This window comes from Ovis canadensis, chromosome 12 (assembly GCF_042477335.2).
Source record: "Ovis canadensis isolate MfBH-ARS-UI-01 breed Bighorn chromosome 12, ARS-UI_OviCan_v2, whole genome shotgun sequence".
NCBI lineage: Eukaryota > Metazoa > Chordata > Mammalia > Artiodactyla > Bovidae > Ovis > Ovis canadensis.
This window is the reverse complement of record NC_091256.1, coordinates 22,649,055-22,674,215: the sequence shown is the minus strand read 5'-3', so window position 1 is coordinate 22,674,215 and position 25,161 is coordinate 22,649,055. Positions and strand designations below refer to the sequence as shown.

Sequence of the window (25,161 nt, the reverse complement as noted above, 5' to 3'; positions counted from 1 at the left end):
TCCAGGGTGCATTATCTTAACCACCACTCAGGATACTTGTTTAAATCTATATTTTAGAAAAAGAAAGGAAGGAAGGAAAGAAAAGAAAATAGTTTCCCTGAGAGAATAACTAGAACTTTGTACATAAAACACATGGCTACAAACCTCAGCAAGTTGTCTTTGTAACTCTGCTATCTTCTGTTCATATATCATTTTTCTGTCAGACACAATAGCCATTAAGTTAAATCGAATTTCACCTTCACTGTACCTAAGAAAAAATGACAGTTTATAATGTAATAAAGAAACGTAACACTGTTATAATTAAGATAACCTATTTTGATTACTCCCTTATTTTCTGGGGTAGACACAAATCTACCAATCAGCTAACCATAAAAACTGATATTTTAAGAAAACTTTCGTAAAGAGGAGACATTACAACCAATATTACAAAAATACAATCAGAATACTATGAAAAATGATATGCCAACAAATGGATAAATTCCTAGAAACAACCTTCTAAGACTGAATCAGGAAGAAATAGAAAATCTGAATAGACTGATTACTAGTCATGTAATTGAATGAGTAGGGTTTCCCTGGTGGCTCAGTGGTAAAGAATATGCCTGCCAGTGCAGGAGACGTGGGTTTGATACCTGGGTTGGGAAATCCCCTGGAGAAGGAAATGACAACCCACTCTAATTTTCTTGCTTGAAAAATCCCACGGACAGAAGATCCTGGCAGGCTACATGGGATTGCAACAGAGTCAGACATGACTTAAAGACTAAACAACAAACAATAACAATAGTTGAATCAGTAATCGAAAAAAAAAAAAATCCCAACACACAAAATCCAAGACCAGATGACTTCACAGGGGAATTTTACCCAACATTTAAAGAACAGCTAATATTAATACTTATATTTCTCAAACTATTCTTAAAAATATTAAGAGGATGGAATACTTCCAAACTCATTCTGAGTATGGCATTACCCTGATACAAAAATCAGAGACACTTCAGATAAAGAAAATTACAAGCCAATATCCCTGGTGAACACATATAGAAAAACTCTCAATAAAATATTAGTAAACTGAATTCAACAATACATTAAAAAGATCAAGTGGGATTTATTCTAGGGATGTAAAGATGGTTCAACATACACAAATCAATCAGTGTGATAACTGCATCAACAAAACAAAGCGGAGAAATCACATGATCATCTCAATAGAGGCAGAAAAATTATTTGACAAAATTCAATATCCACTCATGATTAAAAACTCTTTAACAAAGATATAGACGGAACATATCTCAACACAGTAAGGGCCAAGCTTACTGCTAACATCATACTCAATGGTGAAAAGCTAAAAAGCTTTTCCTCTAAGATCAGGAACAAGACACGGATGCCTACTCTCACCACTTTTATTCAATACAGTATTAGAAGTCCTAGCCACAGCAACCACACAATAAAAATAAAAGGCATCCAAATTGGAAAGAAGCAAAACTCACTATTTGCTGATGACATGAAACTAAATACAAAATGCCCTAAAAACTCTATCAGAAAACTATTAGAGCTGTCTGAGCCACCAGGGAATCCCAGTAGTTTTAATAGCTAATAAAAACTATTGCATTTCTATACACTAATAACGAACTATCAGAAAGACAAACCAAGAAAAAAATTCCATGTACAATTACTCAAAAAGAATAAAATACCTAGGAATAAAGTTAACAAATATAGTTAACCATATCTACAGGGTGAAAACACACTGAATAACTGAATTTATCGGCAGAAACCATGGAGACCAGAAGGAGTGGCATACTATTTCTCAAATGCTGAAAGAAAAGACTATGAACCGGAGATAAAGTAAACTTCAGAGGAAAGAAAATTACTAGAGCAGGACAGCACTGTGTAATGGTAAAAATGTCAATCCACCAAAATGAAATAGTGATCATAAGTGTTCATGTACCAAACAACAGACCTGCAAAAATATATAAAGCTTTAAAAACTGATAAAACCAAAATTAGAAACAGGCAAATTCAAAACTGTCTCTATTTGCAAATGACCTAATAATCTATGTAGGAAATGCCAAGGAATTAACAAAAAGCTTCTAAAGCTGGTGGATGAGTTCAGCAAGGTTGAAGGATACAAGACAAAGAAAGAAAAAAAGTTAAACTTTATTTCTATACACTAACAATGATCACATGGAAATTAAAAATTAAAATATAGTATCATTCATTATCAGTCAAAAGAACATGATCTACTTGGGGTATAAATCTGAAAAATATGTATGGAATTAGTATGCTAAAAACCACAAAATGCTGATGAAAGAAATTAAAGATCCAAGTAAATGGAAGGCCATATCAAGCTCACGGATTGGAAGAATCAGCTGAGTTTAAAAAAAATACCAATTCTCCTAAAATTGATGTTTGACACAATTCCTATCAATAGCCTAACAAGAACTTTTGTAGATACAAAATTACACTATAATTTACATGGAGGGCAAAATAACTGTAACAGCTAAAACAACTTTAAAGAAAAAGAATAAAGTTCAAGACTTATAATAAAGCTACAGCAATCAAGACTGTGAGGTACTTGCAGAGAGGAGAAAAACAAATCAGTGGAACAGAAGAGTGAACCCAGAAACAGACCCACACAAATGTGCCCAACTGGATTTTTTTTTTTTTAACAAGGGTGTAGGAACAGTTCAGTAAAGGACAGCATTTTTTAACAAATGGTGCTAAACCAATTGAAAATATGAAGCAAAAAAATGAACCTTGACCTAACTTGACATCAAACAAAAATTAACTCAAAATATATCACATAAAATATTATCCTATAAACCCTTAAGGAGAAAAAGGGGGAAATTTTTGGGACCTAGGTCTAGACAAAGATTTCTTAGGTTGGACAACAAAAATACAAATTCATAGTGGGAAAAATTGACAAACTGGACTTGGCTGGAATGGAGAGCTTTTGCTCTGTGAAAGACCACAGTGGAAGGATGAGTCGATGGGACCGGGAGAGTCTGTTTTCACCCAAGTGTCTGAGGAAGGACTGGTGATATTAAGAGTATATAAAGAACCTCAAGGCTCAACAGTCAGAAAACAAACAATTCAATTACAAAATAAACAAAAGGTGTGATCTTCAACATTAGTCATTAGGGAAACGCAGATTAAAACCACAATGAAATATCACTACCCACCTATTAACATGGCTAAGATAAAAAATTTTGACAAAACCAAATCCTAGCTAGCTTGCGGAGAAACTGGATCACTTATACTATACATTTCCACTTATAGGTGGAAATGTAAAATAAAATAGTACAGCCACTCTGGAAGAGTTTGTCAATTTCTTTAAAAAAAATTAAACATGCATTTACCATACAGCTAGGTATTATCTCAGAGAAACAAAAATTTATGTTCACATAAAAATATGTACACAAATGTTTACGGCAGCTTTATTCATAATAGCAAAAACCAGAAAATAATCCAGATGTCCTTTAATAAGTGAATGGGCAAAAAAAAAAAAAAAAAGACTATCCATACCATGGACTACTACTCTTCTATAGAAAAGAAGGTACTATTGACAATACTAAATATCCTGGATGAATCTCCAAAGAATTACACTGGGTGAAAAAAGTCAATTCAAAAAGGTCACATATTTTATGATTTCATTTATGTAATACTCCTAAAGTGACAAAAATTATAGAACTAGGGATTAAGGATAGGGGTGGCAGAGCAGGGGTGTAGTGGCTGTAGCTATAAAAGGGCATCATGAAGAACCACTGCAGTGATGGAATTATCCTGCATCTTGACTATATCAGTGTCAGCATCTGGCTGTGACATTGTACCACAGTTTTACAAGATGTTCCTCCCGAAGGGTAGAGGGTACACAGGATCTCTCTGAATTATTTGTATAACTTAATGTCAATCTATAATTATCTCAACAACAAAATTAATTTCATAAAAAAGACAGACAGTCCTGAAGCAATAAACGTCACAAAATAACTGTATAAAGTATCTACCTAAACAGAGATGCGCGTGTTTAGCTCCTATAGAGACAAGATAACTTATTATTATGTAGAATTTAGAGATTTTTCTGTATGATTTCCTGAACATATTAATCCAATCCAAAGAAAAAGTTCAGTAAGTATTGCTAAAACAACAATTTAAAAAAAGGCTTAAAGAAATGTTTAAAAATGAGGACGTTCGTTATGCCAAAGAGATAAGATGAGCATTTACTTTTGTATCCTTTTTTCTATGACTGGCCTCACTGCACTGATCCAGTCATCTTGATTGCATGCACCTAGGAAGAAATGCAAAAGCATTTATATCAGATTTGACATCAATATTATTTCAAAAGTTTATTCAAAGTATCTTTTTTTAAATATTTTGGCAAACTCATTATAGAAAAAGCTTTTTAGCATAACTGTGTTAAGCTTCAACCCTTCCTTTCTCAGGAATGATTAGAGGGAAATGATAAGTTATCATAATTTGCATTGTCACATTGTGTCACTTAGCGGTGCTAGACAAATGTTTGAGAAAGTAATGAATTAGGGAATTATTTCATTAAAATTCTTGTCTCTGTGAGATAAGGATGACTGCCTTTCATTTTACAGATGATGAAACTGAGGGCTAAGAAAAGCCCACTCACGTTAGCGACAAAATAGGGATTCAATCCTTATCTGACTCCCCACCAGCACAACTATAGAAAAAACAAAACAAAACTAAAATCCACACACAATGCAAAACTGATTTTACCCAGTTGTTTTAATCCTCCCTTTTTACCTATATTTTAGCATAGCCACCAGCTGTGTAGCAAAACTGGCTGTTCTGTTTTATAGTTTACGTCCTTTATAGCTGATGGATCCAATGAATAGAGAATGGCTGACCAGACAGATGCCAAGAGAAAAAATGCAGAGATCAGATCAACCCCCAACCAGAGAAAATCAACTTCTACATAATTAAAAGAACATTCTATTAATTTTCTTTAAGAAACATAGAAAAATAAATATTTTTAAACATGTAAATCTGCATGAGATGAACTACTGGTTCCAGGCATGGGTGTGGGCAGTAAGAACAGAATAAGCAAAATAAAACTGCAAATGTTTTTTTTTTTATTCTGGAAGTATAAAGTTTTGCAAACAGCAAACAACATTAGATTTCATAAAAACAGGTTTCACTGAACTTAAACCGAACTTTAAAGAGACAAAGAAAACTTAATGAGGTAAAATATGGAGTTAAACTTGTGGGTCTGTTGTTAGTTCATTACTAGATCAGAACCACCTCAGCCTCACTCAATAACCATTTATCATGAGCTCAAGGCTGGAGTCAGGGTGGGATCAGGACAAATCCACCCTTTGGCACAAAGGACAGCACGGTACTGCACTATTTAAATAGAAGCTTTGAAGAAAAACATTTCTATAGACTGTTGAACACTGAATTACAGAGATTCTTAAAGATCTAAATCCAAGGGAAAATATTTTAACACAGATGACAGGGACGGGATCGTATTTCTTATCAATGACAAGTTAAGTTCACTGAAAGAAGTAGTTTTTAAAAGTTAACTGAAAAATCAAAAATAAATTGTGTAATCTCGAGACTAAAAACACTTTTCTCATAGGAAAAAATTAAAGGTCCCAATGAAACTACAGTAGTCGACATGTCCTCACTGCCTGTTACTTAGTTTCATAAAGGACTGAAGAGCTTAAGGACATGACCTCCCGTTTCAAAACCTGCACAGCACTGGCACTGAAACGAAGGTGAACATCCAATCCTCTTTTCTTCATCAAAATTGAAATGCCAGGAATAGGAACTACATTACCTAAGTCAATCGGTCCTTCTCTTAATCCATCTAGTTCATATAGTCTCCCATTAACAGGAACATAACTGACAAAGTGAAAAGCATCTTCTTCTTTTGCTGCTGTCTTAGCATCAAACTCAAACATTTGCTGTCTACAGGGAACAGAAAAACCGTGAGAAACAAATCGGCAAAGATAAACCAGCAAATATTATATTTATGTAATATAAAGTCTCTTTACCTGGCAAAACTGTTGTGCACTTGTCGGATGACATCTGAATTACTCAGCGCCAAGCCTTTCATCTGAAATAAGTTTTGAAAGTAGCCTATTAAAATAAGAACCATCACAAACAGGATATTTTAGGAATAATAAGATTGTACTCACAGCTGCATCAAAACTTTGTGAAAATTCTTTAAACTCTGATAATGTCTCTCCTAAATGGACATCTTGATGAGTACAGTTCAATAACACACTTACTATGGCTTGAGTAGCACAAGCATTATTAATTACCTATAAAATATAAAAGGAAAAATATTATCAATGTGTTTTAAAAAAACTCAGCTTTCAACTGGTGACACTGACCCCTAACATATGAAAAAAAATTATAGCTTCCAAATTTTACTTAATATAGTATTAGCATAAACATAATAAACATGATTAATTTCCATTTTTAATCTATTTGCAGGAATTTTATGCAATTCTGGAGCTGAATCAAATAGATTAAATGAATTCATAATATCAGTGAAGACTAATCTAGTTAGAGTAACGAAATCAATATTTCCTGGTCTAAAATATACCTGATAAAACCCAAACAGCCTATGCTTCCCTCCTATTCACTTCCTAATAAGCTTGTTTCTACCTTCAAATATTCAATCCAAATTTCAGAATCCAGTGCAAACTCTAACTTACCTGTGTAACTGTTAGAGAAATTATGCAACAATCTATATTAGTTTCTTCCCTCATTTGAATTTCTAAAAACGACAGCATATACGGCAGTATACTGTCCACATATTTTTCAATGCAATCTTTACAGCCCTAACCTCTAGCTATTAACTGTTTATTTAACAAATTGTGAGGACCTTACATTCTACTGAGAGAAGAAAACATCTAGATAGCACTTATGTGCAAGTACTGTTCTAGGCTTCTTTTAATCCTGTCAATCAACAACTTAAGAAGAAGGAGTAATATTATCATCCTCATTTTACATTTGTGGAAGCTGAGGAACAAAAAGGTTAAGTAACTTGCCCCGAGGGCACAGAGCTAAGAGGCAGGTGATCTGGTGTGAAAATCAGTCTACTTAGCCAACACTGGAGGCTGGCTCCACACACACTTGTGGTCTCTCCAGCGAGATTATAACCTACTCGTGGACAAGGGCCTCTGCCACACTCCCTATAGCACCTACTCAGGGTTGAGATCACAGAGCTGGAAAGAGCCTCAGACCATCATTGCAAATGCCAGCTAGATTCACTGTAAAGTTAACCCTGATAAATTACTTTTAAAAATACAATTTATTCCTACTGCTGTATTTCATTACAACACTGTAATTAAAAACCATTTTCCAAAAACGTTAATTCGTTTATGATCTGACAATTTGGTAAATTATTTCTGTTTTGCCTGATTTCAAAATAAAATCCTTTAATCATCTTCCTTTATTAACTCTTACACTCCTACACTTTTCTGTGGTCAGAGACTTGAAATCTTATAAACATCCATGAGTTCTTACACTTTTGACTGCAGTATGTTTAAGAAATTCCTTGCTAAGCCTGCTTTTTCCATTTCTCCATTTCCAAGAGACCACTCTCTTACTCCCAACTCTCAAACAGTAATAACACCACACTCTTGGAATTCCCCTTACAGTATTTTGTACTCAAAACTATCTTACGGTTGACGATTAGAGAAAAGTAACAATAGATCTAGAATCCAATTAACACTGCCACTGACTTCTTTTAATATGTATTCTGAGCTGAATCACAGTTCTTTAGTAAATTTGGATGAAAATTTGTAATGATTAAAGGAGACATCATAAAGGTCATTAACTAAAACAAGACTTAGGGCTCTCTTATTTTGGGCCAAAATTATCTGGGGTTGGGTTGGTAGGAGTGAAGTCAACAGAAGTTAAAATTTATACTCATTCACACATTCTTTCAAAATGATGACACATTAAAGACATACTCTATACCTAATGCTACACTAGACACTGAGGCTACGGCGGAAAATACTAACAAACCCTCCTATCATCTAAGAACTTCAAATCTGTAATCTATCACTTCAGAAACTTTTTTAAAGGATTAGTAAAGAACTCTATGCAAAATCATCAAACTGTATACAGTAAATATGCAGTTTTTTTGTATATCAGTTATATTTCAATAAAGTTGGGTTAAACAAAAAGAGAGAGAAAGAAAATCATGTGGTTGCTGATACTCCTCCTCTGGAGTTAATAAGGACTAAACAGTGTCCATGATTTATTACCAGCCTGTTTTGTGTTTGCGTGAAGCACAGTCATTATGTGTGTGCATGGGTATAAATACAGCTCTTCAGGTTTTTAAATGAGTTTAGTGCCACCAAGTGGTAAGGCTATAAACAGCACACGAGTCTTACTCTTGGGAGAGATCTTCCAAGACCCCCAGGGGATGCGTCAAACATGCACAGTACCAACCCCGAAAAATAAAATGTTCTTTCCTATGCTAATGGGCTGGTAGCATCCACTAGGGGCAAAGGGATGCGTCACACCCCATGTGGGATGGAGGACAGCATGAGATTTCGTCACACTATTCAGAACAGCACACAGTTTAAAACTCACTGTGTACTTCTGAAATTTTCCATTTAATATTTTCAGCTAGAGCTGACTGAAACCATGGAAAGTAAAACAGCAGACAAGGCGGGGGGATACTGCACAGAAGTAGCAAAAAATTCTTTTTCAGACATTAAAAAGTGCACAGCCATTCAGTTGCTCAAATATTTATTGAAATATCCACTGGGGGCCAGACATAGTGATAAATGCTGAACACACAGTGAGCATAAGAGATGCGGTCCTTGTCCTCATGAAACATGTAAAAATCACCTTATATACATCCTTTTGGAAGAACTTAAACTTATTTCAGAAAATAATTTCTGCAGTATAAATTATGTATACAGTCCCCAACTGCTTAAATCTTTAACTAGTCCTGAGTGTTCTACTAAAAGCATTCTGACTTGTAACACACTTAAATAAAGCAGTAGAGTTTAACAACAGAAGGCTAGACCAGGTCACAAGAAGGGTTGCCCCAGAACCTTAGGAATTTGGTCTGAATTCCTTGAAGAGGCCATATATTCTCTAATTCATCTGAGCTCTTCCACTCTCTACCTCTTACACAATATCCAATTCACACATTCATGCTGCCAACCTGATCCTGCAGCTACCTGACTTCACAACACAGAGGCTAGAGAACAACTTCTTATCCTGGTGTACAGAAAAGAACATGGCAGATGCCTAGAGAAATACACCTAAAACTGCTTGAAGTATTGCATTATAAATTATAGTCAATCTTCACTGAGTCATAGCTATAGGATAAATTAATAATGTTTTAATATTTATTAACAGACTTTATTTTCTTGGGCTCCAAAATTACTGCTCCAAAATTACTGATGGTAACTGCAGCCATGAAATTAAATGACGCTTATTCCTTGGAAAAAAAGCTATGACGAACCTAGATAGTGCATTAAAAAGCAGAGACAGGACTTCCAGTTCAAGATGGTGGTGTAGAAGAACACACACTCATCTCCTCCTGCAAGAGCACCAAAATCACAACTAGCTGTTGAGCAACCATAGACAGGAGGACACTGGGATCTACCAAAGAGACACCCCATGTCCAAAGACAAAGAAGAAGCTGCAGAAAGACAGCAGGAGGGGCACAATCATTATAAAATCAAATCCCATTTCCAAAAAGTAGGTGACCCACAAAATAATACCAAAGAAGCTCTCCCACTGTTGTGAAGGTTCTGAATCCCACGTCAGGCTTCCCAGTCTAGGAATCTGACAAAGGAACTGATTCCCAGCGAATCTGACCTGGAAGGCCAGTAGGATTTGATTACAAGATTTTCACAGGCTAGGGGAAACAGAGACTCCAGTCTTGGAGGGCACAAACAAAACCTTGTGTGCACAAAGACTCAGAGGAAAGGAGCAGTGACTCCATGGGATACTGAACCAAAACTACCTGCTAGTGTTGAAGGTGGAGGTGTGAGTTGGCAGGGGCTCACCACAGGGATGGGAGTACTGACAGCAGCAGTCTGGGAAGGTCCCCTTTGGCATAAACCCTCTTGGAGGTCACCATTAACCAGACCATAAGCCTGCAGACCAGAGGGCTGGGTCGCCTTAGGCCAAAGAAACTACCAGGGAGGGAATCTACTTGGATTAAAGCTTACTGAGAGCAAGGCCCTGCCCACCAGAGCGAGAGCCAGTTTTTCCCACCACCAGTTTTAAGAGAGCACTGAAAGCACAGTAGAACCTAGAGAACAGAGAAGGGAATTCATTCTAGGAAGAGAAAAGGGTACAAAAAGGAACAAATTAAGATGAGATCTTTGATACAGTAAGTATATTGGTCTGCCTGTATTAGTATGCTTGTAGACAAGAGTATGGGGTTATTAGTCATCTACTAAATCAGTATTGATAAGCCATTAGGAGCTTACCCTAGGAGTAAGATATTTTAAATAGGAAATAGCAGTAAAAACAGTGATTCAGAAAGGTTTGGTTTAATACAACTTACAGGAAGGATTGAAAATGGCTAAAAACAAACAAGATCCACTGGGTTGCTACCCTAATGCTGCTGCCGCTGCGTCGCTTCAGTCGTGTCCGACTCTGTGCAGCACCATAGACAGCAGCCCACCAGGCTCCTCCGTCCACAAGGTTCTCCATGCAAGAATACTGGAGTGGGTTGCCATCTCCTTCTCCAACCCTAAAGTTCATGGTTGTTTAGTCACTAAGCCATCTCTGACTCTTTTGCAACGCCATGGACTGTAGCCTGCCAACCTCCTTTGTCCATGGGATTTCCCAGGCAAAAATACTGGAGTGGGTTGCCATTTTCTTCTCCAGGCAATCTTCCTGACCCAGAGATCAAACGTATGTCTCCGGCATTGGCGAGCAGATTTTATACCACTTAGACACCAGGGAAGCCCCACCTTAATGCTAGTATGAAATAATAAAGGGCAATAGGTTAATGGAGCAAACAAAACCAGGATCACCCAAATATGCAATCAGAACTCACGGTGTCAGGTATACAACTAAAAATAAGATTAAAACAAAATAAGGGGATATGAATAACAATCATACAAAACAATTTTGTAAACTTAAACTAAAATGGAGAAATTTAAAAAAAAAATCTTACCAGAACTAAGTCAAGAAAAAATAAGTAGCCCAAATAAGTCTTTTAACTAGCACATGGCTACAGTAGTTAAAAATACATTCACAAAGAAAATACCAGGCACAGACGATTTCATAGGCCAATTCTATCAAAATTTGAAGAAACAAACCATTTAAATTTTATACAAATTCTTCAGGACAATTACAAAAAAGAAGAAATTTCAACCCAATTCATGAAATAAGCACAGCTCTAATACTAAAACTAGCCAAAGTCATTACAAGAAAGGAAAATTAAGGCCCATTTCATTCAAAAATATAGATGCTTAAAAAAACCTCTAAACAAATACTGAATTAAATTCAACAGTGCATAAAAAGAGAATATATCATGGCCAACTGGGCTTATCTTAGATATGAAAGAATGATTTAATATTAGAAAAATTCATAAATGTAACTAATCATATTAACCTATTAAGAGGGAAAATAAAAACGATCATGTTAATAGATGCAGAAAAGCATTTGAAAAAACTTGGTCCTTCCATAATAAAGACACTTACTAAATTATTAAAAGAATTTCCTTACCCAAAAAAGAATATTAAAGGAAAAAAAATCTGAAATGGGAAACGGTAAAAGCATTCCCTCTAAAATCACAATGATTTTATTGGACATTTAAACAATAAGATGGGAAAAATAAACTAGAGACACAGGGATTCAAAATAAGGAAATAAAACTGGTATTATTTGATATAGTAATTTAGATAGAAACACTTCTCTCAAACCAACAAATAACAAACATAACAGAGTTGAGGAAGATGGCTAAATATTAAGACATAAAAATTAATTATTTTATACTAGCAGCAAACATCTAGAAAATGCAATTGAAGAAAAGATGATTTATAACAGAGATATTAAGGAATTAAAATAACTCTAACAAAAATGTAAAAGACCTTTATTAAGGTCTTTTATGCAACATATTAAAGATAATAAAAGCTTAAAAGCACATCTAAAAGTAAATAAATAAAAGCAGGTCTAAATAGAGAAACGTATTATGTTTGTGACTTAATATCATGAAGATATAAATTCTCCCCAAGTTGATATATATATATGCAATGTTATTCGAGTCAAAATTCCAATAGAAGTTTTCTTACAGTTTGATAAGATAATTGAAATTTATATGAAGAGCACAAGGTCAAGAATAGGAAGGATATTTCCAAAAAAGAGCAGGTAGGGGAGACATGACCTATTAGATCTAAGAACTTATAAAGAAGTGAAAAGAATTAAGTCAGGGTGGTATTGGCAGAGACAGACAAAGTGATCAGTACAACTCAGGAAACACACACACGTGTGGAACACATATACAACAGGGGTGGCATGTCAGATAAGTAAGGAAATATGGATGTTCAAAAAAAGGGTGATCCAGGTGGGAAAAAGGTAAAAATGAAACCCTACCTCACATGATATACCAAAATCCAATTCCTGATGAATTATGGACATAGATATCAAAAATTAAAACTTAAATGCATAGGTAAATATCTTTCATAACTTCAGATAGATAATAATTTATTAAACAAGATACAAAAGGCACAAGCTCTAAAATACAAATTTCCATTATCAAAAAACACCCATAAAAAGTAAAACAATAAAGTACCAATTTGGAGAAGCAGTATCACGAATATATAAACAATGCCTATAAATAAAAAAGAAAAGTACATTAATCCTACAGAAAGTAACTTAAGACTTTCACAGAAGAAACACATATGCCACTAGGCATCAAGACCCTTTCAACAGGATTAGTGACCAGGGAGATGTAAACTCAGACCACGAAGAAGTACCATTTTAGAATGAGCTGGCTGGCAAAAATCAAAGAGGTCTAACAATAACTGCATATTGGAGTACGTGGCTACACAGTAACTCAGATATTGCTAGTACAGGTATAAACTAGAGCCCCTACTTCAGAAAGCACTTTGATATTTCCTCCTTAAGTTATACATTTACCTATCAGATTAAGTAGTATGGTACTTCTGGTTACACATCAGGAGATAAAATAGATGTACAAAAATAAGTAGAGCTGCACAGTTCAGAGTGATGCAAATAAAAACTAAACAATGAAAAGAAAACAATTATTTAAGCTTCCCAGGTGGCTCAGTGGTAAAGAGTCTCCCTGCCAATGCAGGAGCCACAGGTTCCATCCCTGGATCAGAAGATCCCCTGGAGGAGGAAATGGAAACCCACTCCAGTATTTTTCTCTGGGAAATCCCATGGACAAAGGAGCCTGGTGGGCTACAGAGTCCATAGGGTCACAAAAGAGTAGGACAGGACTTAGTGACTAAACAACAGCACACAACTGCTTATTTTTCATGCATGTTCATGCAATCACTATTGTACACCATGCAAAATAAGTTGGATAAACCTTAATATAAAATTAACCTAAAAAAGTCAGTCCCCCGTAACTATTAATAAATACACAGAACATGATACTTTTTATAAAGTTAAAATTTTATACATACGCAGCCATTTCAGGATTAGAAAAACTACAGAAAGTAGAAAGCAAGGAAATGAGATACAGAATTCATCATGCAGGTTACTCAGATGAAGGGACGGAGGATGAAAGTCATGTGGGGGGACACAGGGAATGACAGATGGCGGGTTTACTTGGGCAGGTTTACTAGGGTGAGTTCTAAGGTGCTTACTAGTTATAAAGTAACCAAATGAGTAAAGTAAAGGAGGGCAGGAATGTATGTCACCAATCAGGGATAATAGTAATTCCATTTCGTGGACCGGAAGGTCAATTTTTTAAAAAGGAGAAAAGCAAAGCACAGGCATCATCGACTGATATGCTCTCTTCCTTAGTCACTACCCCCCACAAGGCTTCCCTGGTGGCTCAGATGGTAAGGTGCCTGCCTGCAAAGTGGGAGACCCAGGTTCGATCCCTGGGTCAGGAAGATCCTCTGGAGAAGGAAATGGCAACCTACTCCAGCACTCTTGCCTGGAAAATCCCATGGACGGAGGAGCCTGACAGGCTACAGTCCATGGGGTCGCAAAGAGTTGGACACAACTGAACGACTTCACTTAGTCACTCCCAATCGTTACACATTAAAGGTGCTAGTTACTTTATCTCTTAAGTGATACTCAAATCTGTTCACATCTATCCCTACTAGGAGTGTTACCTACTCTGGCATGGACTTCTACAGAAGTCTATTAACTGCTATGTCATCTCTACCCTATACCACTCCTTCTTCCTCAAACACACTCCCCACACGGGAGCCAAAGTGATCTCCTCTAAATGAAAATCTAATCATATCACCCTTCTTAAAACACCTCAGTAAACTTCTACTGCTCTTAGGATACAGACAAAGGGCTCAAGCATAATTCGCCTCTGTTGGCACCTTGGCAGGAAGCGGGGAGTCAGTCTCTAATATCCACCTTCTCCCTCTTCCAGAACAAAGGACTCACATGTATCTGGGTCCACATTCACCTGGAATGAAGACAGCTCCCCAGTCTCCTCTGCCACTAAGTAGTCATATGACTGAGTTCTAGCCAAAGAGAAGAAAGCAGGCGGCACAGGCAAATTCTAGAAAACGTCCGTCAAAAAGGAGGGTGCTGTCCTCTCCTACTGTCAAGGATGTGGAGTTGAGAAGAAACAGCTGAAATTCCAACTATCATCTCGGACCAAGAAGTAACTCTGGAATAGAAAGCACATACAACGGAACAAAGCAAAAGAGCCTGCCACCCTGCTGGCTTTGACAGTGGATGGGAAAGAGAAAAACCTGTCTTTCTCACAAAGCGTTGTTTCTCTACAGTTGATCAGACTAAACCCTGACTCACGTGCTGCTTGTATTTCTTGCCACCCTGCCCGTGTTCTCTCTAGCCCAGCTGTACTGGCCTTCTTCCAGTGCACGCTACCAGCCCTACTCCTTTCTATCATACAGCTGTAGTAATCTGGGATGATCCTCAGCTTCCTTCCCCCACTTAATACCTACTTAACCTTTAGATTTCAGCTGAATTGTCACTTACTCAGGGACGCTTTCTCAGATCTCCCTGAAAGGTCAGTCCCATTTTCATGTGTGTAGTGAAGAATTTAGCCTCGCCCTAAAAGAGGCCTGGCCTTGGCCCTTGGCTCCTGGGAGGTAATCTCTAAGCTCATGAAGAGCCATGCCTGGCAAAAGCGTCTGTGTTCACCTGGAGGCTGGGCACCACACAGATAGTCTCACAATGTGACTGGGGTGGGTTCTAGACCAACGGCTCAGTCTTCATGTGGCTGGAGACTGAGGGCCACTAAAAACTGGATCCCAGGAATCAGCTGAGATGGCCTGAATACCGCGCGCTTTGTCACAATCACCGCCAGTGAAGCTGGTGCTGTCCGTGACTCCCCTGGGAGAAGACAGCCAGAAGCAGCGTACAGAGAACGCTCTTGGCCTCTGACCCATGTGTCTCTTCACATGGCTGAGTTTAATCTGTCCTCTCACTGTAATAAAGTCATCATGTGACTAAAACATAGTTTATTACACAGCTTATGGTAAGGTCTATGACTTTAACAAACTACAGAACCTGAGGATGGGTTTGGGGACTCCCCAAACTTGCAAGTGTCAGAAGGGAAGGTGGACTGAAGACCCAAAACCCTGCAGTTAGTGTCCAAAGTGAGCGTACTCTTAATAGATTATTTTCAAACTTCACAAGGTGGTTCACTCCATGCAGCATTTATTTCCACTATAGTATTTCATTTCACTGCTTAACCAATCTCCTCCACTAAACTCTAAACACTTTGGAGGGCAGGGATCCTGACCATTGCTTGTCTCTCAAGCACCTGTCACAGTGTCTGGCACATTGCAGACACACAACCGATCTTTCCTGAAAGACTGAACAGGCGGAGTCACACACACACCCAATACCACCATAGCATGACCTTAACAATACATCAAACAGACCTCAGCTTCTCATCGGTGAAACAGCAGTGAGACAACAATGTTTTGCAGAGAAGCATTACCAAAAAGGTTATTCTTGGATCCTTAAACACAAATAATCATTATCAGAAGATAATTTCTTTTCTCAATATTTTGTTAATCAATGACCCACACACCTGCATACTTCCAATTACAGCATATGATTAGCGTAAGACAGGCAGTAACATTCTCTAAATTGATGTGATTCCATATGGAAATAACAAAAATGTTCTTAAAAATTAGAAAAATCACCTGAAGGATGAAACTGTCTGTTCCCTACTTCTTCTGTACTATCTAGATTATCACACACTATGATTATAATTATATTATTATAATTATTATAGTACAATGGTACTTATATAAATATAAAATATTACAACTCACAAATGGATTATTTGCATTACATGAGAAGAATCTCAAAATGTTTACCCTTAAGAAGTGAGTTAAAAAATTACAGGACACTTATACTAAGGACGACAGAGGATGAGGTGATTGGATGGCATCACCAACTCAATGGACATGAGTTTGAGTAAACTCCAGGAGTTGGTGATGGACAGGGAAGCCTACCGTGATGCAGTCCATGGGGTGGCAAAGAGTTGGACACGACTGAGCAACTGAACTGAGTGATCTATGCTTTTAAAAGAAGTAGTGGTGTGATATGGGATGGACTTCAACGTAGCAGTGCCTTGGTTTGCACCCAGCTCTGCCACTGACTAGCCGCATAACTTGGGCAAGTTTCTTAATCTCTCTGGGACTCAGTTTCCACATCTGTGAAATAATGAGGAAGTTGTAAAACCACATAGGGTTGTTGTGAGGATCAGTTACTACAAGTAAATTAATAATAAAAAATAAGATATATGTAAGTACCTAATAAACCTTCAATATGTTATCTAATACTGTTATGTGCACTGAAATGGAACAAAATCAAGTTTCAAGTGAAAAAAGAACCAAAATATTTTGCACAACAGTCAAACTTCAGTTAAAAAAATGATAATAAGAATGTGTCAACAGATGGATAGAAATTGTGGGAGGTAGTACAGAATGTGAAACGACAAACCTGGGCTTTAGACCTGGGTTTAAATTCTGGATCCACCATGTACTAGTTGTGGGACCTCAGCCAAGTAAATTTTCCTAGGCCTCAATTTCTTCATCTGTGAAATGAGGATAACAACCTCACAGGGCTGCTGCAAGGATTAAATAAATAATATAGTCTAAAGCACAATATCTGGCACACAACAGGAATGGTAAATATTGGCTTCCATTGGTACTGTTATCATGACAGTAATAAATGAGACATGCCTGTCTTACCCACCATTATACCCCTAGTATCTAAAATAAAGTCTAGCACAAAGGAAGTGCTCAACAACTATTTGATGATTAATGAATGAGTCAAACTGCTGGGAGGGGTTAGCAGACACAGGTGTATATTCACTCATCATGACATTTCTGTAACTTAAGTACTTTAACTACAAAATGATAATATAATGTTTTTCTAATCCTTTAAGTAAAGCAAGAAAATTCTAATTTCTTTAAAAACACTCCGTTCTTAAAAGTTGGGAGGAAAACAAAGAAGTAATAAAAGAAGAGGAAAAAGAAAAACAAATTACAAAGTGGAATAGGAAACGTTAGGTTAAAAGGGCAGTAATGAGAATTAACAGTTTTATTGTTTCCACCTTTCTAAAGGTTTAACAGTTTATCTTAATCTTTTGAGTCTTAGAAAGCAGTGCTATTTTCAAACAAATGCAATCATCTTTAGCTTAGATTTTCTATATTAATCGAGCCTCTTTCAGCATTCTCTTTTCCAGCTTTTCCAAACAATGGACTCTAAAATATGCAGGCATCTAATAATGTTGCTTCAATGTTTATTGTATACATTAGAACTGCAGTTCTCAAAATGGGATACCTGGACCCCTGGGAACTTCTAAGACCATTTGCAAGGGATCTGTGAGCTCAAAATTGTCTCCATAATAAGTCCAGGACAGTCTTTGGTTTTCCCCTGCTTTCATATTTGCACTGCAGCACAAAAGCAATCGTGGGTAACACTGCTGCTATTTTATTAACATACTTAGGCAGTGGTACTAAATTCTCTCACTGACACATAGGTATAATTCTAAAAACTAGCAAAACAAAAACCAGTTTTTACTGAAGAACATCTTTGATAAAGCAGTAAAAACTATTTTAATTTCATTTTGACCACAGAGTATAATTCTTTAATATTTGCTGAGTGAAACAGGAAATACAAATACACCACTTTTACTATAAACCAAAATATGCCAGTCAATTCCAGGAAAGGCACCCTTGCTACTGTTTGAACTGTCAGCTAAGTTTTCTCCAGGAACATAATTTTTACTTGAAAGGACATATGGCAGATAAATACAGTAGTTCAGACTGTATCTGGCAGTTATTTTCTTGAAATGTGTGAATTGAGTCTGTCACTTCAAGGAAAACACCTGATAATATTTGGTATCCTTGATAAAATTTGAACTTTCAAGTGAAAATTAGAATTTTATAAGACTTAGACCCACCTCTGTGAGTTTAAAAGTTTCATAATCATACATACTAACATTTACAAAATCAAAATCAGTTGGTAAATTTTCAAAATGACCAACACACAATGTTATCAGATGCTGCATGAGTAAAAGATCCTTTTGAAGAGCAAGATAAACCTAAGGATTTTAATAAAACGAAGTACGAAGTTTACTAATATGAGTTCAGATTTCACATTGCAACCAATCTTTAGAAGAAGAACATTTTTGGAGTTTTGATATCAAAGAATATCCATAATTTCCTAGAAAAGAAATGAACATACTCCTTCCTCCTCAACTATATACGTGTATGAGACTAAATTTTCTTCATATATTTCAAATGAAAACAAGACAAAACAAAAATATTGCAATAGACTGAATAAAGCTGATAGGAGAAGCCAGCTGTGTCCTATTAACCCAGACATTAAAGAGATTTACAAAAATGTAAAGCAATGCAGTCTTTTCACTACTCTTGCTTTGGTAAATATACATATGTTTTATTTAAAGAATGTTATCATTAATAGAATTTACTCTTTTAAATCCATTAATAAATACTTTAAATGTCTCAGTTTAATATCTAAATGATAAATATTAATAAATAAAATTCAAATAAAGAAGATCTTCGGGGATCTCAATAATTTTAAGAATGTTAAGGAATCCTAAGACCAAGAAACTTGAGAACTGCTACACTAGAGACACACAGGTGGAAAACACACAGGTTGATAAAAAGCATTGCTCTTGAGAATTCAGAGTGTCCAACGACCATACCTGCTTGGCAAAAAAGATTGTGTCCAGTCTGGAGTCCTGAACCACAGAGCCTGCTGGTTCTTCTCCTGGTTGCCACTTGAAAAGAAAAATCAACCCATGAACTGGCCTACAAAATAAAATACAAATTAGTGACACCAAACCCAGCTTCCTATACGTGCTATGCTTAGTCACTCGGTCATGTCCAACTCTTTGTGACCCCATAGACTGTAGCCTGCCAGGTTCCTCTGTCCATGGGGATTCTCCAGGCAAGAATCCTGGAGTGGGTTGCCATGCCCTCCTCCAGGGGATCTTCCCAACCCAGGGATCAAACCCAGGTCTCCCGTACTGCAGGAAGATTCTTTACTTCTATAAAACATTGTCAATATATTAAGTTTTAGTCACTTACTTAAGAAATACAGTGCAAATGAAGTAAATGAGAGAAAATTTTTTACGATTTCTACTGCTACTCATCGGAGAAAGCAATGGCAACCCACTCCAGTACTCTTGCCTGGAAAATCCCGTGGACGGAGAAGCCTGGTCCTGGGGTCCAGTCCATGGGGTCGCTAACAGTCAGACATGACTGAGCGACTTCACTTTCACTTTTCACTTTCATGCACTGGAGAAGGAAATGGCAACCCACTCCAGTGTTCTTGCTTGGAGAATCCCAGGGGTGGGGGAGCCTGGTGGGCTGCCGTCTATGGGGTCGCACTGAGTCAGACACGACTGAAGCGACTTAGCAGCAGCAGCAGCATTGCTACTCATAGTTACTAGAATGTTGCCCAAGATAAGGCTAACAAAACTTAAAATTACATCAATTAAAATGGAATTATAATGAAAGGTATATTCTTAAACCTGCGGATTATTCAGTTCTACCATTTATCACCCTCACTTAAAACCAGAACGAACACGGCAAAACTAGAAGTTGTTAGCCCTAGAGTGAATTCCAATATACAGGAACAAAGTTCACGTAGGATGCTTACAGATAAATCAGCTGATGGCATATATACTGCAAACTATGTAATTACTGGATGGATGCTGCATCTCACACACTTCCCTACAATGGTTGTTACCACTGAACAATTAAATCACCACGTGAGGAGTCTCTCCAGTCTTTATCACTACCTTCCACACAACAAATTCTTTCCTATTCAGCAAAGACAGGTTAAATGATACACTGTTAATTAATCTTCCCTGATCATCCTCTTACTCCATCCAAAATGACTGTTCCTTTTGTGGGGAAGGAGAAAAATGGGGGGAGGGGGGTCGTTAAACTATTTCCTTACTGAAGATATTAAAAGCATATCCCTAGAGTCCCTATTCCAGGACTCTAAGAATGCTTCCCACATCGAAAACTCTTCTAGCCTTCCATCTGTAATACAGGGTTGGTGCTTGTGGACACAGAGGTTTCAGGGTTAGGGAGAGACTCAGACAAGTGACTCCAGTCAGAAGGATGGGGTAAGAGGAAGGTACTTCCAGGAATCAACATTCGGAATCTGAACTGGAACCTCCCCAAGAGGCAATGTAATAATGTAGGGGAAAAAAGTTCTGAATTATTATCAATACATTGGGTTAGCCAAGTACATTATCTATTAAATACAGTTTTGTAGACTGACCTATTATTCATGTGTTTTGTGTTTGTGTTAAAATGTGTTCCACGTTCTAACACTATCGATCTATAAAGTGAATGTTGTTAAAAAAAAAAAAAAAGTTGACCAATCAGTACTTTGTTGATATGGAATTACACAGACCTAGTTTTGAATCCCTTGTGAATTACTTATCTATAAGCATCGGATTCTTGGTTATAAAATGGGAATAATATCGACCTTTTTTTGTTTTTGAAAGTCACTCAGTCATGTCTGATTTTTTGGACTACACAGTCCGTGGAATTCTCTAGGCCAGAATACTGGAGTGGGTAGTCTTTCCCTTCTCTAGGGGATCTTCACAACCCAGGGATTGAACCCAGGTCTCTCATATTGCAGGCAGATTCTTTACCAACTGAGTTATGAGGGAAGCCCCTTACACAGTTGAAAAATATAAAGGAGATAATGGGCTTAAGTTTGCTTAAGTATAGACATATTTTTAACATAATTTAAAACATACTTACTTTAGTTTTTCAAAATTCTCAGGCTCTAAACTCCATATTTCTTCTACTTGGGCACCTCGGCAACCTGAAATAAATTATTTCTTCAGAAGACAAAACAATGCATTTTCCCCTTCACCATTAAATAAAATACCAACAGAAAGAAATGCACATTTAGGGGCAATATGACATGACAAATTAAAATGGCAAAACTGATCAAGTTCACAGCAAATCCTAGCCCTTTCTTTACTATTTTCTAATTATTTACAAAGGGAGTATATTAAAAACTGTCCCCACTGATTTTCACTGAAGCACCACCCATGACTGTCCCTTCTCAGTCTCTCTCTATCTCTGACTCCTCTTCATCCACCCTCTTCACTCAGCTGCTAAGTTCCCACAATTCTGCCCATGGCTCTCTTTCTTCCTTATTGTCCACTTGATCCATAAAGTGGTAATACGTAACTAGCACTTAACAGCGACTTTCAGATCACGTATTCAGTCCTGATCCCTTTCCAAAATTCCAATACTATACATTTTAAAATACAAATTACTATACAAATTAAATTAAAATTTTATACTATACAAATTAAAATTTTAATTTAATGTCAACTACATCAGAGTCCCCCAGTGGTTCTCAACCAAGATAATCCCCCTCTCCCTCACGAACGTTTCAAAATGTCTGAAGACGCCTTTACTGCCACTATTGTCACTTGTGGGGGGGGGCAGCAACTCGTAGGTAGAAGCCAGAGATACTGAACATCCTACAATGCACAGGACAGCACCCAAAAACAAATAATTACCTGGCCCAAAGTGTCGAAACAAAATAACTATCAAACCCAAAGTGTCTAATCCCACCAAGGCAAGAGAACCAAGGTGGAGAACCCAGCTCTAGTAGTTCATATCGTGGTAACGTTAAAATGTGGCCTCCAAATTGCCAGGGTCTGAACCCTGCCTCCACTACCAGTGACCTTCTCGCTCCCCATACTCATAGAGCTATTGTGAGGAATAAAGGAGATTACTTATTATCTCATAAGATAATTTATTATGAATGACATACATTCAATATAGTGCCTTCACACACTTTACGGAGAAGGAAATGGCAACCCACTCCAGTATTCTTGCCTGGAGAATTCCACGGACAGAGGAGCCTGGTGGGCTTATAGTCCATGGGGTCACAGTCAGACACGACTGAGTAACTAACACTTTCACACACTTTTAGGGTTCACTAAATGTCAGGTAGTAGTATTATCATGAGAAAAAAACAAAACCAAAAAAACAGTCATATTTACCAGTAACTTCAATGGATAAAGTGCTTTAAATGGATTTTCTCTAACTCCTACAAAACAAGTATTATGTGAAAGAGGCTTAGGGATAGTAGGTGTCTTGCCTAAATTCACCAAAACTAACATATGCCAAAAAATTAATTAAAACATGCCTGGTTCCAAAGTCTGGGCATTTTTCTAATACTCCTGATTATTTTCCAGTCAGAGATGGAGAAGCCTTTAGACCAACTGCAAAAGTGAGTGGTTAAAAAAAAAAAAAATTGGACCAACGACCAACCAACTCTGTGACTTTGAGCATTTATACCGTTTACTACCACAATTTGCTCCGTTCAGCAAATATCTATTAGCACCCACTCAGGTATTAAAGTTACAGGTACGAGGAGAGTTACTACGTTATTTGTGCGTGTAATCACTCTATTGTGTCCGACTCTTTGTGACCCCATGGACTGTAGTCCACTAGGCTCCTCTGTCCACAGGGATTCTCCAGGCAAGATTACTGGAGTGGGTGGCCTATACCTTCTCAGGGGACCTTCCTGACCCCAGAATCAAACCGGGGTCTCCTGAATTGCAGGTGGACTCTTTGCCAGCTGAGCTACCAAGGAAGCCCTATGCTATTTGTAGTAGAGAAGAACTAGAAACAACCCACATATGTATAACAGGTTTCTAGATGTCCACATAATTAAGCTGGGGGAAAAAAAACCTTATGAAACTGAACCTATAATTATGCGAGTAACAAGAAAGGGCACAAAAGGGCACTGATGCAACTGTTAACACTGGTTAAGCTATTGTAAATCTACCATAAAAAGACCAAACATTAAAACACTGCACATATCACACAAAAACACAATGACAAAAGTCACTGAATTAAGAGTCCCAAAGTCTTTTGTAAAGGAATAATTTCAAGTGGTGACACTGTTTAAATAACCTTATGTTTGACACATACACATCTTTGCAAAAGGAAAACACAGTACTCAACTTGATGTATAAGGAGATAGATGTTTCTAATCTATCTAATATTGCCAACATCCACTGGACCATGGAAAAAGCAAGACAGTTCCAGAAAAACATCTATTTCTGCTTTATTGACTATGCCAAAGCCTTTGACTGTGCGGATCACAATAAACTGTGGAAAATTCTGAAAGAAATGGGAATACCAGACCACCTGACCTGTCTCTTGAGAAACTCATATGCAGGGCAGGAAGCAACAGTTAGAACTGGACATGGAACAACACACTGGTTCCAAATAGGAAAAGGAATACATCAAGGCTGTATATTGTCACCCTGCTTATTTAACTTATATACAGAGTACATCATGAGAAACGCTGGGCTGGAAGAAGCACAAGCTGGAATCAAGATTGCCGGGAGAAATATCAATCACCACAGATATGCAGATGACACCACCCTTATGGCAGAAAGTGAAGAGGAACTAAAAAGCCTCTTGATGAAAGTGAAAGAGGAGAGCGAAAAAGTCGGCTTAAAGCTCAACATTCAGAAAATGAAGATCATGGCATCTGGTCCCATCACTTCATGGGAAATAGAGGGAAAACAATGGAAACAGTGTCACACTTTATTTTTGGGGGCTCCAAAATCACTGCAGAGGGTGACTGCAGCCATGAAATTAAAAGATGCTTACTCCTTGGAAGGAAAGTTATGACCAACCTGGATACCACATTCAAAAGCAGAGACATTACTTTGCTGACAAAGGTCCGTCTAGTCAAGGCTATGGTTTTTCCAGTAGTCATGTATGGATGTGAGAGTTGGACTGTGAAGAAGGCTAAGCACCGAAGAACTGATGCTTTTGAACTGTGTTGCTGGAGAAGACTCTTGAGAGTCCCTTGGTCTGCAAGGAGATCCAACCAGTCCATTCTAGAGATCAGTCCTAGGTGTTCTTTGGAAGGAGTGATGCTAAAGAGCAACTGAACTGAACTGAATAATCGCCTTGTGAAAAAGTTTAAGTGTTAGTTGCTCAGTCGTGTCCAACTCTTTGAATCCCCACAGACTGTAGCCCAAAGGCTCCTTTGTCCATTAAATTCTCCTGGCAAGAATACTGCAGTGGGTTTCCATTCCCTTCTCCAGGGGATCTTCCCAAATCAGAGATAGAACCTGGGTCTCCTGCATTGCAGGTATATTCTTTACCATCTGAGCCACCAGGGAAGCCCAATAATCCCTTTATGTACATTCAATTTCAAATCATGCAGATTATAATGGAAATAAAAATAATCAATGACTCAAGAGGCCTGGGTTGTAATCCTAGCAATGGCTTTAAGTTCTTTGCCTTTAGCAAGAAAATGTCTTTGAGCCTCACTTTCCTCAAGTTTAAAATGAGAATACTACCTGCTTTATCTAATTCACAAAATTCTCTAGTGAGGTATACATTCTCAAATACCAAGCACAAAGTATCACCATGCTGACTTCTCTAATATTTATTAAGTAAAATGTTGAGTGGGAGTTGAGCTTTAAAAAGTTAATGAATTGCTGGTATTTAACA

General features: G+C 37.3%; 1 protein-coding gene across 6 annotated transcripts in view; it reads right to left on the bottom strand.

Annotated features, from left to right (window-relative positions):
* UCHL5 (ubiquitin C-terminal hydrolase L5) overlaps positions 1-25,161 on the bottom strand; it is a 47,527-nt gene that overhangs the window by 15,488 nt on the left and 6,878 nt on the right. For 2 of the 6 annotated variants that reach the window (XM_069544541.1, XM_069544542.1), the window contains exons 2-9: positions 21,415-21,478; positions 19,332-19,437; positions 17,096-17,222; positions 6,152-6,277; positions 6,008-6,069; positions 5,791-5,921; positions 4,209-4,272; positions 145-247 (exon numbers count right to left, since the gene is read on the bottom strand). In XM_069544541.1, coding sequence (XP_069400642.1) covers positions 145-247; positions 4,209-4,272; positions 5,791-5,921; positions 6,008-6,069; positions 6,152-6,277; positions 17,096-17,134 — 525 coding nt within the window. In that variant the 5' untranslated portion in view covers positions 17,135-17,222; positions 19,332-19,437; positions 21,415-21,478. Of the gene's footprint in view, positions 1-144; positions 248-4,208; positions 4,273-5,790; positions 5,922-6,007; positions 6,093-6,151; positions 6,278-17,095; positions 17,223-19,331; positions 19,438-21,414; positions 21,479-25,161 lie in introns of all 6 variants that reach the window. The other 4 variants (XM_069544539.1, XM_069544540.1, XM_069544543.1 and 1 more) reach the window with 2 other exon arrangements.